Source organism: Meleagris gallopavo, chromosome 21, assembly GCF_000146605.3.
Source record: "Meleagris gallopavo isolate NT-WF06-2002-E0010 breed Aviagen turkey brand Nicholas breeding stock chromosome 21, Turkey_5.1, whole genome shotgun sequence".
NCBI lineage: Eukaryota > Metazoa > Chordata > Aves > Galliformes > Phasianidae > Meleagris > Meleagris gallopavo.
Window position 1 is genome coordinate 9,027,690 of NC_015031.2, and position 16,506 is coordinate 9,044,195.

The 16,506-nt window shown below is 41.5% G+C and overlaps 2 protein-coding genes across 2 annotated transcripts; one reads left to right on the top strand and one right to left on the bottom strand.

The window, feature by feature from the left end:
* Window positions 1-51: 51 nt before the first annotated feature.
* Window positions 52-3,261, top strand: TTC19 (tetratricopeptide repeat domain 19). The gene is made up of 8 exons (XM_003211788.4): window positions 52-190; window positions 264-302; window positions 736-792; window positions 1,057-1,118; window positions 1,668-1,762; window positions 1,942-2,096; window positions 2,387-2,549; window positions 2,955-3,261. Exons 1-8 carry the CDS (start codon window positions 89-91, stop codon window positions 3,086-3,088), a joined length of 807 nt encoding a protein of 268 aa, XP_003211836.2. The 5' UTR covers window positions 52-88; the 3' UTR covers window positions 3,089-3,261.
* A 2,777-nt stretch (window positions 3,262-6,038) lies between these two features.
* LOC100546272 (nuclear receptor corepressor 1-like) lies at window positions 6,039-16,239 on the bottom strand. Its single transcript, XM_031556468.1, has 16 exons — window positions 15,865-16,239; window positions 15,157-15,381; window positions 14,297-14,506; window positions 13,512-13,661; window positions 13,025-13,198; window positions 12,437-12,602; window positions 11,665-12,161; window positions 11,086-11,214; window positions 10,756-10,916; window positions 10,288-10,511; window positions 9,737-9,874; window positions 9,459-9,601; window positions 9,252-9,305; window positions 7,953-8,174; window positions 7,525-7,707; window positions 6,039-7,294 (listed from the first exon to the last, which is right to left on the bottom strand). Exons 1-16 carry the CDS (start codon window positions 16,127-16,129, stop codon window positions 7,107-7,109), a joined length of 3,129 nt encoding a protein of 1,042 aa, XP_031412328.1. The 5' UTR covers window positions 16,130-16,239; the 3' UTR covers window positions 6,039-7,106.
* Between the last annotated feature and the right edge of the window lie 267 nt (window positions 16,240-16,506).

Sequence of the window (16,506 nt, forward strand, 5' to 3'; positions counted from 1 at the left end):
GCGGAGCCCCGCAGGGGAGGGCCGGGCTGAAGGGGTTCCGCGGCTCCGTGCCCGATCTCTGCCCGATCTCTGCCCGCAGCTCAGCGCCATGAAGGGCGAACTGGATGAGGCCGAGCGGCTGCTGCATCGAGCGCTGCGCCTGGCGCAGCAGGCCGACAACAGGAGGGCCGTCATCTACACGTACAGCACGGTAACCAGCCGGGGCGGCGAGCCGTGGCAGCCCAGAACCGCTGCGGAGCTCCAGCGCTGTCTGTCTTTTCCAGATGGCAAACGTGGCCTTCATGCAGGGGCGGCTGGACAACGTGAGTAGGTCTGGCGGCCGCTGGTTTTCCTGCCGGACGGGCCGACACCTGAGAGCTGAGAGCTGGGATCTGTAAAGCAGAATATTCAGCCCGCGGTCTCGCGGTGCTGCTGAGAACAAAGCTTTCCCAGCTGGGCGTTGGGCTCCAACATCCAAGGGAAGGATTATTTACTACTGAACGCCGCAATCCTCGGCCCGAGGAGAACCTAGGAAAGCACTGAAGAGCCCAGCTGTGATAAGCTTGTGGTGCTGTGGGGGTCCTGACCAGCTGGCGGTCGCAGCGGACGCTGGCTGGCCTTTCGCTTCTCACCACTCTTGATAATAACTGTGGCAATTCGAATGCCAGAGTTTGAAGCAGATTCCCCCCAGCAGTCTTCTGTTGTAGGGATGCGTTGTTGTCATCCTCCAGTGATTCTTCAACATTCTCATTTCAGGCAGAAAAGCTCTACAAAGCAACGATGAGCTACTTGCTTGCAGGAGACACGAAGGAGGTGGGTTCTTTTGGTGAAGGCTTTTCACTGGGAGTGTGAAGTGCTCAATTCTTTGGTCTGTTTGGTGTGATGCTCTGCCTCCCACTGGTACCTGGCAGCAGTAGCTGTGAGCCTGCCAGCTTTTCAGGAATTTCCTATAATGGAAAGCTGCCCTGGAAACAACAGGATGGGCACATTGAAGGACTTAAGTTTGTTCTCTGGCAAAATAATGGTTCTACAGGGAAGGTGCAGGAGGAGTAACAGTTGCATTCTGTGTCCTGGCAGGATGACAATGCAATCCTTGAGATGTCCCTCAAGCTGGCCAGTATCTATGCTGCTCAGAAACAGTGAGTTCTCTGCTAAAGGCATGTTTTGCTTTAATCTCAGCTTCACAGTGGTAATGGTGGCTTGTGCCTCTAAGAATAGAATGCCTAAGGAAGCTTTGATATGATAAAATACCATCAGTATGAAAGTTCTCACTGACATGATATTTGCCTGCTCACCATCGTGCAGCAGTGATTGCTGTAACGACCTGCCCAGCTTAGGGCAGTAGTAGCCATAGAGGCCGCAGTGTTGTAGCCTTAAATGTCTTAAATCCCCACCTCGCAACACATACTTTTGAAATGCAGTTGGTATTTGGTCATTTGTAGTTTCTTTTTTTCACAAAAGAGAGAGCATTGGTGGGGGCAGCCTCTGTTGGTCTTTTTTTTAATGGGGCTCCTTCCTCCCTCTTGGGTCCCTTTGCTCATGGGTCAGAAGGGTATACACCATAATCAAGGAGCAAGCATAGAAGGCAAGAATGGAGGGGTAAAGTCTTATAGGATAAGGAAAGTATTCACATCCATCCCTCTAGGGATGGAAGAAGCCTTGCACTGCTGAGCTGTTGTACATTGCAGGCACAAATTAGCCCTGGCTGGCTATGAGTTCTGCATCCTTACCTTAGAGGAGAAGATTGCCAAGCAAAAGGACTTGCCTGAGGATGTCTTGCCAGGTGAGAGTGCCTCAACTGCCAAAGGCTTCTTTCATTATCTTTTCTCTGTTTCTCTGTCCTTGCTTAAGCACCATTTTCATGCCGTTGTCTTCATACTGCTTGGTTTTCCAGCTCTCACAGGAGGAGGTGAACTCATGCTTCATATTGCAGCGTTCACTTCCACTCCTCTCTATTTGCAGCTGAAGAAAAAGCCAACACTCGTCTCTTGCTGGGGATGAGCCTGGACTCCTATGCTCGCTATCTGCTGGATATTAACCAGCTCTCAGTGGCCCAAAAAATGTACGAGAAGGCTCTGCAGATATCAAATGAAGTTCAGGGAGAGACTCATCCACAGGTAATGTGTACAATGGGAGTTAGACTAGTAAGGAAAGAAAGGCATAACAGTTGTGAGGGATTGAACAGGGGAGGGCCTTAAAAGAGTTGAATATAGACAGTACTGTTTTCCTGCCAGTAACAGGGAGCACGTATCACTTTAATATATAGGTACTTCCTTACCAAAAGCTGCTCTGGGAAGCACTTTTATTAGAGTAACATGTATTAGAGTAACATATGAATAGGGTGCTGCTGTAGGCTCAAAGTTCTACACAAGTTTTCTCTGAGGATTTCTTTTCTGTCCTGCTGCAGACTGTGGTCCTCATGAATGACTTAGCAACTGTTCTGGATGCTCAAGGGCACTATGATGAGGCATACTCTCATGTGAAGAGGGCAGCTGAACTGGCAAAGGAGACGCAACACCCTGAGGAGCACATGGTGCTGAATAACCTGGCAGCAATACTGATGCACAAAAGTAAGTAAATGAATGTCCAGTGTCTGTCACTTTTGTGCATTCCTGTTTTTAGTTTAATTAGTGGGCCTGCTGACCTGGGGTAGGCAGCTTGTGTTGCATTCAAACCAGAGTCAGGAAGGTCTCGTCCAAGGTGAACCAGAACGTCACCCAGAGGGACCTCGTTTGCCTTGTCCTGTACACAGCAGCTGTTCCAAAAAGGACAGAAGGCGTTTGTGCTTTGTTTCAGAGACCTTGATGCTGAAGCAGCACCTTGACATGTCATTATAGTTGCTATCTGGCTTTCACAGTTGGTGGCAGATACTGAATGTTTTCCAAATCACCCTCATTGTATAAGTGTTCAGGTTACTTGCCCTCTGCATGTGGGTGATGTGGCTGCTTAGAACTACTTTTTTTCTCTTCTCGCAGAAGACTTTCTGCAAGCAAAGCAAGTGTATAAAGAAGCTCTGAAAAAGGCAGAACAGAAGGGAGATGCTGATTCTGTCCGGCACATCCAGGAAGAATTAGCTGAACTGGCCAAGAGGAGAAAAGGCTCTCAGTGAGTTTGGCCAAAGAGTCCAACAGCAGCAATGGTGGGTGACTATAGGCAGTCTGGGACTAGTTTGGTACAATTCTCCAGAGGAGCAGCAACTAGGAACTTAAGGACAGCTTTATAAGAAGGGCTGTTATTGCCTAACTGTTAAGCCCAAAATAAAGTTCTGAAATCTTAATAGTATTTGAATTTGTGGTGTGATCTATGGGTATAATAATGTAATATACAGGATCTTTGTGCTAGTGAGTGCAGTTTGCCAGCAAGCTCTAAGTCTAGCCTGTTACTAATACCTGCAGTTAGTTGAGGAGCAGCCATGTGCTATTCCTGACTTTTCACGGTATTCAGTTTCAAAACATGTCTGTCCTAAAGCTATGTTGTGAAAAACAGAACAGCCTGCCACGAGGCAGCACTGACTTAAATTTCAGACTAAGGAAGGAGGATCCAAACTAAGACAGGAATTCTCACTCTTTACATGCCAGCCAGCACAGCAGGGTGTACCTATCAGTGCTACAGTTCACTGTGTATTAGCTGCAATAGAACACTTTCCTCCATGTACCCACATTATGACAAAGCTGCAGCCTCCTCATGTTATTTTCAGACAGGTTGCCTGAAGATCAGATGTATATCTTCAAAACATCTAGCGTGCAAAGATAGAGCCTGCCTTCTCCAAAGAGTAAGAATATGTTACTAAACCATAGCTGCTATCAGAAATAAAAGCCTCTGACTACCTCACTCCAGCAGCCAGAGCACACTAAATGCCACTTTTCCCTGTGCTAGGACACAATCTGGTGCTAGAATGCTGAGGCTTCCTATTGGAAAGGATGATGTGTGACAAGCATCAGGCTTATCAATTACATGCCATCATAGGGACTCAGTATGAACAGGCTGCTTAAACAACAGCATTTTTCAGTTTTTCTCTGTGGGGAGGCCTACTATGAAAGACAATTAAACAAGAAGTTATCAAACTGTAGTTTATCTGGGCATGCAGAACTGCATGTAGCTGTCATGATCATCATTTTAACTGCTCAGCTGTAGGAACTTCAGATATGCAATATAACTCTTAGTTTTAATTGCATCATTATTAATTTACTTACAGTAGCATTAGTAGTGGCTCCAGTTCTTTGTAAATGTGAGCTAAGAGGCAGCACGTGAGTAGGTGTTCACTGAAGCTAGGAACTCACTGTCACATACACAGCATTGCTGTCAGCATGCTAGGAAATAAGAAATAGGGGTGTTATAGGCACACTTGTACCAACAAAGAGGCTCTAACACATTAGAGCCAATTTTTCTTTATTATTTAGATTTTGTTTTTAGATACCAGCAGTGTCAGCTGGGAACCCTGCAGCAGCCCCTAAGGGAAATGTGTTGCCAGTTCTCATGAGCACAACTTGATGCTGCAAAACAAGAGGGAGACGCAGGAGAATCAAACTGAGAACTGATCTCCTTTATTGATTGGTCTGAATCCAGAAGCCACTGCCTACTGGAGAGACACCGTGGGGAAAAAAAACCTGGAGATATGATGCATGGGTTTTTCAAGTCTTAAATCATTTCATCTCAGAATCATGAGGTTAAGATGACAGCATTGCAAAAGTGCTGACCAGAAATCAGTTAAAAATTTGTAGCAGACCACAGTTTGTGAACGTGATTTATAAACACCTTCCTGTTTGAAACAGGTGAGATGTAATTCCGTATGTGAAGATCAATGGAATTACGTTTAACTCTAATTTGGGCTCTGGAGAGGTCTATACACTGGAAAAGTTAGAACTTGGACAACAAACAAAAGCAGCAGCAGCAGTTTATGTGCAAACACCACTCACCTCATTGCACCTCAGAACCTTCCTACTTTGGGTATCTTGCTGCAGCAGCACCAAGATTAGTGATGAACATGCTGTACTCACTGCACAGTCAGCAGCAAAGACTTTTGTCTGTTTGTGCCTCTTTCGTGTTGCATTTGTTATACTAAGAAAGTGAAAACAACTGAATTTTGGAATGAAACTTAACTCTGTGTTCCAATTTAAAAGCTCCAAAACAGGCAGATGAACGTGTTGCAGAGCACATGTTGCTGGGGGAACAAAAAAGGTGTAAAACCAGGATTGAGAAATCATTGCTTTAAGCCAGAAGGGCACTGCCAGCTGCTCTCCTCTGATGCAGTGCTTAAATTAAAAAAAGTAGCAAAGCGATTCTGTATTTACAATGCACAGTCAAGTTTTCAATGAGCTCCCTTTTGATTTCTCTTTCCTACACCTATGGCAAAAAGGCTTTCCTCTGTAAAGCAATTTGCTTAAGTAGGTTTGCTATTGATAGCAATTCTGTACTGGTTCTTAACTGGACCATTAAGCTGTATATCTTACGGAAAAACTGCACACAGGCTTAAGGTTACACAGCTACATTATACCTTCCATAAAATGTATTGCAAATGCAGGGTTACATTTAAAATGTTTTGACTGGAAAGTAACTTCTAAGCAAAGGCTGGTCTATGAGGTGCAAAAGCAGTTTGGAATCTGCCAGGCCATCCAACCCCCCAACTCAGTGCTATCTGTAAATCAGTCCTTCTACCCCCAGAGATTTAAATTCATTTTCCTGAAGTTAATGCAGCAAAACGTAAGGTGCTCCTGAAGATGGATGCCAGGAGACTCTAACAACAGACCCAGGTGTACACAAGAGCTACAAGCAGACCATAGCAGGCAGTGATAGATGAATAATGACTCTCCCAGTACCATACACAATTAAAAAAAAAAATAAATCCACCCTAATATGTATTGCACACTTCAGGAGTTAAGCCAAGCGTTTGTAAGGACTTTCACCTTTAAGTTTTCTTATAAAGTTAGGAACTGGGATGTGAACACAGGCTTCAAAATTATTATTACATAAAGATTTTAGAATCAGTCTGAAGGAAGGTAAAAATTACAGTACCTATTTCAAACTGCTGTATCAGAAGTCAAGTAGCTGACTCGTGTTGCTCAATTATTCTATAAAAGCATTTTGTTTTTATTTCAACTTGGGATGTAGAGTTTTTCCTTCTTGAAGGACTTATCAATCCACCCAGAGCCTCTGTCCAGGAAAGCCATTTGCTGTGGTTAAACACGACGGTAAGATTTAGTAGCCTATTTCAACTGCATACAATGCAGAAACACAGAACATTAAGGTTTGCTTTGGGGGCACAGTTGAAATTCCCAGTGTGCATAACAGTGAGGTACAGCCTCCAGAAGCTGCTCTTCTTGTTTTGTTGTTTTTTTTTTTTCTTTTATTCCTTTTTAAAATTAACCATAACATACCCATGCAATAATATTTCTGCAGTGTTGCTAAGTAAAATCAACTGCACCAAAAATGTACAATGTGGCAGAATTCAAAATTCAAAGAAATATATCATCTTATTCCAGCGAGCTGGCTATGTTCATGTACACAGTTCAGTATGGGGTCAGTCTTAAAAAAAAAATAATAAATCAACATCTTCACAAGAGCTTGAACACCACTGAGAAAGTGTATCTGGGGAAGAAAATAGAAAAGCACAATGCCTGCAAGAAGTGGCACAGCATTAAACGGGCAACGATGCTAGGCTGGCTGGGAGGTTTGGGTACGGTTAGGGTAGGCTGGGAGGGAGGCCACGGTTATGAGGAGTAACTCTACACTGAGAAAATGCTTTAAAAAAAAATTACAAAATGACCCCCAAAGTTTAGGCAATGATTTGAACATAAGTACACCAGATACTATAGCAAGGGAAAAACACTGCAAAAAGTACTCTCTATTTACAGAAGAATGATTTAAAGACATTATGGTTTTCTTTACAAATAGATGTAGAACAGGAATAGTCCACATTTTTAAAAACTTTTTACATATTTATCTTTAGTAAGTCAACCTTCTTGATCACAATCCTCCGACACACAGCCGTGCAGAAGGCATTTAACAGACTCTCCATTCATTCTTCATTGTGTGGCCCTCGCTCTCTTGGAAAGTCTCTCTGGGCACAAGTCAAAAATAAAATCTTTTGTTTTGACCCGCAAATTAAAACAAAAAAATATCTGCATAGTTCAGTCATCACTGTCAGACAGAGTCTCATATTGTGCTGAAAGCAGTGGTGCTGGCTCTCGCTCCCAGATCCTGTTCTGTTGGTGAGTGGTTGCTTGGCTCATGGACGGCGGGGCGCAGGCGATGGATGTTGGCGGCGTACTGCTGAGCATCCGCATTGTCAGTGGGTTGTAAGGGAACTGTGTGGAACCTGGATGAGAGAGTATCTGCAAGTCAAACATGTGCCGTTCTGAGAAGTTATCAGAGAAGCTGCACATTCAGAGATAGTATGGCTTTGGTCGCGACGACTATCAGAAAAAAATCAGTTTCAGACAATGCTTGCAACCTTTTGATGAATACACCAGTGCTATGTCTGCATCTGACTGTTCCACAATTAGCATTTCTAGTTCATTAAGCTGAAAGAAAAGCTGCATTTCTCACCTGTTGATGAAGGCCGATCTTCCCAGGCCCACACCGGAGTCTGCCTGTGGTAGTCCCCTTCTGAATGTACAGATGAGACAGAAGAAGGTCTTTCGGTTCCTAAATATCCCTGTCCAGGAATCGGAGACTTTGACTTCCTACTGTTTGATTTGCCAATTAACTTCTGCTTGCTGACTCCCCCTCCTGGAAATAGAAGGGACAGGTTTTCCAAAAAGCATTACGCTGCATTTTAACCTCTATATTGGTTCCTATAAATTATCACTCAGCACCAAACAGGAGTTGATGCCTTTTGGAATGCTGACTTACTACAACTAGAAGAGCAGCAGAGTGTGTCTAGAGACATACAGTCACTAATAACACTGTTGCTAGAAATGTTTTACGTTTTCTTTTTTTAAATCATAAGATATGTGGGAGCTGAAATGCCTCACCTGAATTTGGTGATGGATTGGCTTCTTCCCTACGTGTCTCATTGCTTGCTGATACCACAGCACTGGAATTGCCAGGTGCTACTGCAATGGATTGTGACATTACAACTCCATGATCCTCGCTCTTGTCATCAAAGTTTCCCATCAATGCTTTTCTAATAATGTCTTCTAGACCCAGATTACTGGCAGGATCTGCAAAGGAATGACCCCTAGAACTGACTGCACCTGGGAGATAAAAAACATACATGGAAAGGTGGGAGGGGAGGCAAAAAATATATCTCAGAAATTACAAAGGGATGTGGAAGATGATTTTAGAGAGAGGCAGAAAGTTAGGAGAAAAAAAAAGATTTTTTTTAAATGCAAAACAACTTGCTCCAAAGCAGCTCACATTGGCAGGAAATTATGTGTGCCAGCAAACACCAAATATCCACAATAGAGTACATTACGCATTAAAAAAATGACCAAAAAAAAGAACAAAAAAACCCCAAACAATACAAACAAGCAAAGGAAGCTGAACATGCTGATTGTAAAAGCATATTAGGTCAAAATCTGCAACTACTCATCAGCTGTAAGAGAAGAGACAAGAAAAATACTCCTCACATTAATGATCCATGCTAATTCATCTTATGAGGTACGATTTGTGGCAATTCTTATTCCAAAAGCCTGTTTTTCTATCTAGTTTGATGGAGATCAGTACCTTCTCCACTTGAAAGACAGAATCACTGTCTGAGGAGGGGAGGTCGCTGGCCAAAATCACATCTGCAGTTCAACTCAGACTCAGATTTACCAGTTCTTATCTCCCATATTTTTATTCAGTTCTCTTTCACTGATAGCTTTAACATCGTAATGTATGTGTTATGTTTAATATTTTTGTGACAGGAAGTTGGGGATTTTAATTTATTTTCTATAGGAAAATTAAAAAAAACAAACAAAAAAACTACACATTTCCCATATCCTGGTTTATAAACTAAACTACATTTGATGAACTAAGCTCAAGTTTTATTGAGCTACACTGTATTTAAATTCTATTTGAGTTGGATGCTAACCAGTTTCATGGCTTTCTCCGTAAGATTTGCAGACAACACAAAAATAAAACATTAAGTCCCCAATTTAAATATTTTCTGAAATCTTCAATCATTTTTGCTCCTTCTTATGACATACGAAACATTTTTTTTCACGTGGGATATTACTTTTCAAGTTTTATATCATCTTCTCATGTATTCCTCAAAGCATATACATTAAAAATATTGCATTAGTTTACCTTTCTGAAACATAAGTAGTTTTATTTTCTGAAAAACTCACCTGAGGTAGTGACTGCTGGCAAATTGAATATTTCAGTCCCTGGCTGAGCAGTTGCTGCAATTGAAATACATCATTTATATCAGTTTTTCAGTATATATTTATGTTCATTCACGTTATTTGAAACATATTGACGTTAGAACATCTGTGGACAGCAGTCACACAAATCTCAGGTTGGAAAAATTCAGTACAAAAGCAAGTCCTGCATACCCATGTCAGAGTCGCCTCCACCAGATGAGTTCAGCTTTCGAAATATCTCTTGCTTCTTGGATTTTACCATGGGTGAAGTGTTCTCAAGTTTGGTGAAAAATGAAGGCAGGTAGCTTATACTGCCCGGGGAGCGAGAGTCAGTCCTGCCAACATCAAGTGTCAAAGAAAGAACATTCTTAACACTGTATATTTAACTTCTTTCCAAAAGCAGTCGCAGGCAGAAACTTCCAACATTCATATGCTTTAAGATTATCTTAGGATCTCAGTTCTACACATACCTCTGTTCAGTAGGCTCAGCTCTTTGGGAAAGCAATAGAATATTTTCCTGTTTCTCATGTACAACGGGGACCTGAGGGGGTGAGATTGGCTCATAGGGCTCTGAGGAAACATGACTCCTCTCCGGAGATTTTCCAGGTCTACATTTAGAATTCAGAGATGGATAAGTAATCTTATTGCATGTAGTACAGCAGTTAACACACACAATTGTATTTTGATTGTTAAATAACTATTTATGTTTAGTTATATGCATTACGTGCTTTAGTATACTTGATCACAAAAATATCAGAATAATTATAGAGAATTCAGTGTCATAAGTTCTAAGTGATTAAACGTCTTCACTTCTCTAAAGACTGGAAATCAAGCATTGGTGAACATTGGGGGAACATATTTATAAGTGATATTATGGAGCCAAACAATCATCAAAAACATCGTAAGACCAAAGGTTACCTCTATTTCTGATATTCTGATCTACACAAGGATTACTACCCAAGTTTTTGTAGTTATCCTATTTGAGAATTAAATTTGCAGTTAAACCAAATACATGCATTACCTTCCCCGGGACTTGTCAGACAGATTTTCAGGTGACACTCTGGCACCTGGCCTCTGATGGTGGACTGGTTGTGACTGTGACTCGGGGCTGTAGCGATTTGATGTTTTTGCTCGGGTAGAAACAGGCGTTGGAGCTGGGGTAGAGTTCTGGAATGTAGTGGTGGGAGGCTGCAAAGAGGCCTGAGAAGCTGCCTGGTTTCGAGCAAAGTCTTGTGTAATAATTTGCTGAATGTGTCCAAAAACAAACAGAGAGAGAATTTGGTCAGACAGTGGTTACAGAATAGCATTCAGAAATTTGTGAACAAGACAAGTATGAGACTAACTGCAACACATGAGACAACTGAAGATCAGACACACTACTGTATAATATTCCCTATAGCAATTCTATAATTGCTAGTTTTTATTAGTGTTCCAAAATGTATGTTTACATAATTGAAATATAACTTTTCGTATCTGCAAATAAACCTACACAGATGTGATCAGCAAGGGTGATAAGTCGGTGTGTCCTGGGCACGTGTGCCATCCCTTCTGCCTGGGAGGAAGGAGGTGGAGGTTGCTGGGGTGAAGGAGGGGGTTCCTGTTGTGCCCTGTAACGGTGAATCGTCCCTTCATACTGCCTGTTTGGGTCACCTAGTTGAAGAAGAAAAGGGCAGTCTTAAAGGTCATTATTACTCAAGTTTCAAGGTTTTAAAGTTCTTAAAGATTCTTGAGTTAAAAACTGATGTATTTTAACTATGTTTTCAGTTCATGATAAATGTAAGGAAGATAATTGCCAGCATGCTTGCATAAGCAAACTTACCCTCTGCTTGGCTTGGTTTAGGTGTCTCTTGTTGATAGGGCTGTAGCTTTTCTTGAGTTGGTATAGGTGAATTTGCAGGACTGATCACCTCAATGGCATCTCCAGGAGCTTCATACCGGTGAGAAGATACTGATTATCAAGCAGAGGTTATGGAATAAGGTGTAAATATTACAGACTTTTGTTGTCTATAACGTAGCAACACTAGTGCTTCCATCAAAATGACACCAGTACAATGGAAGTCAAAATACTGTCTTCTTTTTCTAATAAGAACTGCAGTGAAACACAAATTTCCACAAAAGAACATTCTAACATAAACTCAGTTATTCTACATCTCCTGACTTCTGATAAGGTTACTTCTAATACCCTGCACTTCATGATGCAGCATGGAATCTGAAGAAAGCTATCAGCTACAATTTTGCAAGAATCTTCAGTCACTACATACAAAGACTGTTTTTACCTATCAAGCATATGATTTGTGCAAAGCTGAATATTTTATCATTAAACATCAGAATCATTTCACGTCTTATCTCCCTACAAGGCTAAGATAGTAAAGAAGTAGATAGTTACTAAGATACGTACAACTACTGGAAGAATCTGAACTTTGAGAGCCCCTATCTCGTGCATCCTTGTCTGAAGCAATCTGTCGAGTGATGATCACATCTATGAAGTTAGCAGCAGTAATTGTGGTCTTTCCTCGAGTTCTCAGCTCTTCCTCGTACCTGGATTTAGGAGGAGGTCCTTTCTCTTTACCAGCCTCTGAATAGACTACTGTTGAAGACTGTCCCTGGGATTTGCCACCAGAAAAATTTGCAGATGTATAGGGGCACTGGACAGCCCTCTTTTCTACCTCCAGTGTTTTCTGCTCTATCTGCTGCTGCTCAGTAACCACAGCTGATCTGCGTCCCACATTCTCTTCTATCCTGGTTCCTTCATGCTTGGCATCTTTTGCTTTGGCAACTTCCATCTGAGGAGCAGAGGCTGCAGCATCTACTAGTGCAGCAAGGGCATCAGCAGCTGTATTGTAGCGGGAAGCAGGTAAACCTTGAGTTATGGAGGGAGCTCCAGGAGTGAGCTGCCTGTTGGCAAACATCGAATATTCCGAATTATATCACATTGAATATTTTGAACTATATCACACACACAAAAAAGTCATTTCATGAGGAAAACAAAGTAAAGCTATGGTGACACTAATCTCTATCAGAACTGAACTGAATGAAAATGCAATAAATTCAAGAGCCATCTGACAGCAGCACATCCCAGTTGCTTAGAATCTTCCTCAGACTAAATGAAGCTTTTAATAAGCTCAAATATTAGAAAAGGTATCCCTGGAACAGTAACTTAGGAAACATACATGATACGAAGCTGAGCAGCAGGATCCAAAGGTGTGATTACGCTCGTCCCATTGGTTCCTTGAAAAATACTAGGCCTTTGCTGCAGTATGTTTTCCTGGCTTCTAACTGAAGGGGATGGGGACCGAACATATCCATGACTGCCAGGTCTGCCAGGCTGCTCTGTTCCTGCAGAAGATACAGCAGAGAGGGAAAAACAATAAGTATTAATAACTTTTATAACAATAGAGAACTACATATTGGTGTTTTCTCTTCCACATTCTTTCCCAACTGTCACCACCACTGTAGATATAACAAACTAAAGTTTGTTATTAAGAGTTTAAACAGTAGTGCTCTGAATGCAAGTAGCAACAGGCATGGCTGGGATTCACACCTTTCCCTGGGTACTTCATCATTATGACAGAAAGATGAAGAAGCCTGGTATTTGCTGAAATTTCAACCAGAACTGCAGTGTTAGAAATCACCATTCAGTTTAAAGCCAAACACTGAGCAATTGCGTTGTTAAGAAGCTGCATATTATTTACAGTGGATACAGAAAATGAGCAGTTACGGTCTACAAGACTGATCCAAATGCAGCAATGCACGCTCACCTGGTCGAAGATAAAGTTCAGCAGGGACTGAAGTTATTCTCTCCCTTTCTCGCTCACGTTCTCTTTCCCGCTCCCGTTCTCGTTCCCTCTCCCTTTCCCGCTCCTTCTCCCTCTCTCTTTCCCGTTCCCTTTCAGCATTCGCAGCTGCAGAAGCTGCCAGGTGTGTAGGGTGTCCTGAAACATCCACAAGACAAGAAGTAGCAAAAACAAACACTGATGTTAGGCACAGTTTGATGTAAACACTATCCGATACATTTTGCCACCTACTTGCAACAAGTTTCCCAAATCCATTTTCTTTCCAGTCAAGTCTATCCACTCATTTAGGAAAGCAAAAGCTTAACACACAGAGCCAGTGGAAAGCTGAACAGCTTTTTACTAAAGGGTTTTCTCTATAGTTAGAAACCAGACAGATTAGATACCCAAATTCCACCCTTTAACACACCATCTGATGCTAGTGAACATGAAGTCAATTTTTAATAGCTTATACCTGGTGACAGAGAAGCAGGATTGTAAGGCCTAGGGGGGAATGTAAGCTGAGTACCAGGGATGTAAGTGATTCTCTCCATGGGTGGTGTGCTCGTTCCTCCAGGATGAGGCACTAAGATAGTGGGAGCCATATTGTTCAGGTCAATAATTCCTGTCAGGAGATGACACATGTAAGAAAGACTTTTCAAGGATAGATCAAAGGCCCACACATTAAATATGCTGTTCACTGATAACATCCTTTTCGAGACTTCTTATATTCAATAAATAAAATGAAACATTGAAATGCACAGGACACACTTCTGTATAACTTCTACTATGAAAAACACTTATCCTTTCTTTTCCAACCAATTAAATCACTGCAAGAGCTAGTATCTTATCCCCAAGATAATTAGTCCTACTGGACTAACTCCTTCACATTTGTTATCTTCCATTCTATGAATAACTTCCCAAACTGATTTAAATGACAGGCAGATTACCACATTCAATAACCAAGCTCATGGCTCAGCAATATCCTGTTATATCCCTGTCTCCTGAGAATGCCATGTAATCCCAGGGATTCGTAACTATTTATTATTTTGGTCTAATATTGCACTTTACGTTTCAGTGTGAAACTGTTCTTCAGAATTATGTTCCATAGAAAGTCTTCACAGAAATCTGCACCTCTAAGAAATCTAAATCCCTCCACAGTGAACAGAGCTCTGATCATTTATCAACCCCTTCTGCCAAGCCACACTGCTTATCCAAAATATGCTTTAAATAACACCAGACAAAATCCCATAAGCATACCTCTTGCTCCTGCATATGGGAGAGCTAAAGTTTGCTCTCTGGGAGATAATCCTCTGGTTACATCAGGGCGTAAGTTGACTTGCATTTGCTGTGAGGTAATGTAGTCATTTAGGATTGTCTGTCGTGTATTCTCCATTGCGTAAAGCTGATACTGACTTGGGTAGCCTGGGGTGGGTGAGAGCTGCCTTTGGAACAGGTAAGCAGCAGCAGCTGAGGGTGAGGGAAGAAAAAGAAGATTTAGTTTTCAAGATACAGAACCAAAGTTTCAGATGTTTATATAGTTTCAGTGAGAAGTGCTATCAATTCTCTCAATGAATCAAAATAGCATTGTAATACTGGTATTTTATTGAATTTAAGCACTGAATGTGGACAGAAAAAGCTAAGCAATCCACATTCTCCTAGAGAAGAGACCCCAATAAAATCATAAAGTTTCGAAGATGAATGGCTGAAACACCTGAAGAAGGTTACAGCACCCCACAAAGTTAGACTGATTATGAGTATGGTAAATAGAGGTCTACTGACTTAGTACCATCAGAGACAACCTGATAATCTCTCAAGTGAACACAGGAGTTCTGATTACACTTTCATTCTGTGGCATCTTCCACACCCTTATTGGCACAGTTTTCCAGAAAGCTTTTAATACATTTCACAAATACTTATTTTAAAATACTATCTGAAGCTTCCAGAAGAAATATTACAGTAAGTTTCCTGGCTAGACATCAAGCCACAGCAGTGTATATATAACCCCTTCTAAATTATATCTGCCCATCAATAAGAGTTTTATTAAGACATCTTTCCTGTGCCACGCACACAATATTTCTAAAAACAAACAAACAAAGCCAAAATACAAACAGATTTACCAGGATCCAGAGCCCTGTGAAACGGCATAGCAGGATCTAAGTGAGGAGGGAGATGACTCCTATAGACTTCAGGAGTAGCCCCTCTGTGATGAGGGTCAAAAGGACTGTGAGCCACTACAGGATCAACCCCTGGGACTGGAGATTTTGCTGGCACGCTCTCTCTCTGTGTGGGAGTAAGTGTGTTTTTCCTTTCATGATTTGCTGACTTCCCAGAAGATATTCCAGCTAATGAAAATAATGAAAAATACAAACTCAAAATACTTATTTTCAATAGGAGATACAGCTATATGCATACATGCTGCAATTAATTACAATAAATCATAGACAGTATCTTATATCACAAAATATCTAGTGAAAATTCTAAGTCCTAAAACTACGTGGCACTATGCCACGTTATCTTCCTTTTCAAGGAACCTCTAATACAGAAGTAGCTTCTGCCCTCACAACATTTTGCTCTGAGATAACACAAATGCCAATGGAGATTGGATTACTTTTTGACCTCCATGTTACGACACGGTAGATTTTCATTTTCTTATTTCAATTAACAACTCATAGCCTTCTTTAATTCCTTCTAACCAACCTTCAAATCAAGAAGAACCATTAGAGTAAAAATAAAGTAGAACAAGTTACGGGAAAAAAGAAGTTAAAAATACATTTCAAATGAAATTACTCAAAGTTGTTTTCTTACTGTGGATCAGAATAACATACCCTCACTAACTCTATTCATCATAGGTGAACTCCTGGACATTGGACTCTGATAGTTCACAGGTGTTCTCCGTGCATTGGTATCATCATAAATCCCAGGGCTCAGTTGTGATTTAGGAGTTTCATGAAGAGTTGACCTGAGAACAGAGGGACCAGAGCTGACTACTGACGTGTGACGGGAACGTACTGCATCCCCGGTCTTCACATCTTCGTATTTTCCTCGCTCCACCACCTTCACATTTTCTGGCACCATTTCCAGCTGAGGCATTCCACGGGGTAGCTTGCTTGGTCCAGTGATTAACGATTTTACATTGTGTTTGATGGCAGACTGGCCAGAATTGCTTTCATATTTTATGGGTGTACCCTGAGAAGGAAAGAAGGATCAGGTGAGGTTATTCTGCCAATGTTTCACTCCTGCTAAAAAATGAAAGAAAAATTAAAAAGTAATCACTTGGCTGATATTGTAGTTCATTGCTGCTGTCACAGCATAGAACATAATTGGATTTTAGCCATTGTTACTAGTCAATTACATCACACTTGCTAATAAGTGTGTTCCCTGCAGGTCAAGTGTCAAGATGTCTCTAACACACAAAGGATATTTAAGCCTCATACATCAGTAGATTTCTTGGCAAAGAAAAAAAAAAA

Coding starts and splice junctions, on each gene's coding strand:
- TTC19 (XM_003211788.4), top strand. CDS start 89: ATGAAGGGCGAACTGGATGAGGCCGAGCGGCTGCTGCATCGAGCGCTG. Junction 191..263: donor TCATCTACACGTACAGCACG/GTAACCAGCCGG, acceptor TGTCTTTTCCAG/ATGGCAAACGTGGCCTTCAT. Junction 303..735: donor TGCAGGGGCGGCTGGACAAC/GTGAGTAGGTCT, acceptor TTCTCATTTCAG/GCAGAAAAGCTCTACAAAGC.
- LOC100546272 (XM_031556468.1), bottom strand. CDS start 16,129: ATGCCTCAGCTGGAAATGGTGCCAGAAAATGTGAAGGTGGTGGAGCGA. Junction 15,382..15,864: donor GATGAATAGAGTTAGTGAGG/GTATGTTATTCT, acceptor TATTTTCATTAG/CTGGAATATCTTCTGGGAAG. Junction 13,662..14,296: donor CCCATATGCAGGAGCAAGAG/GTATGCTTATGG, acceptor ATCTCCTGACAG/GAATTATTGACCTGAACAAT.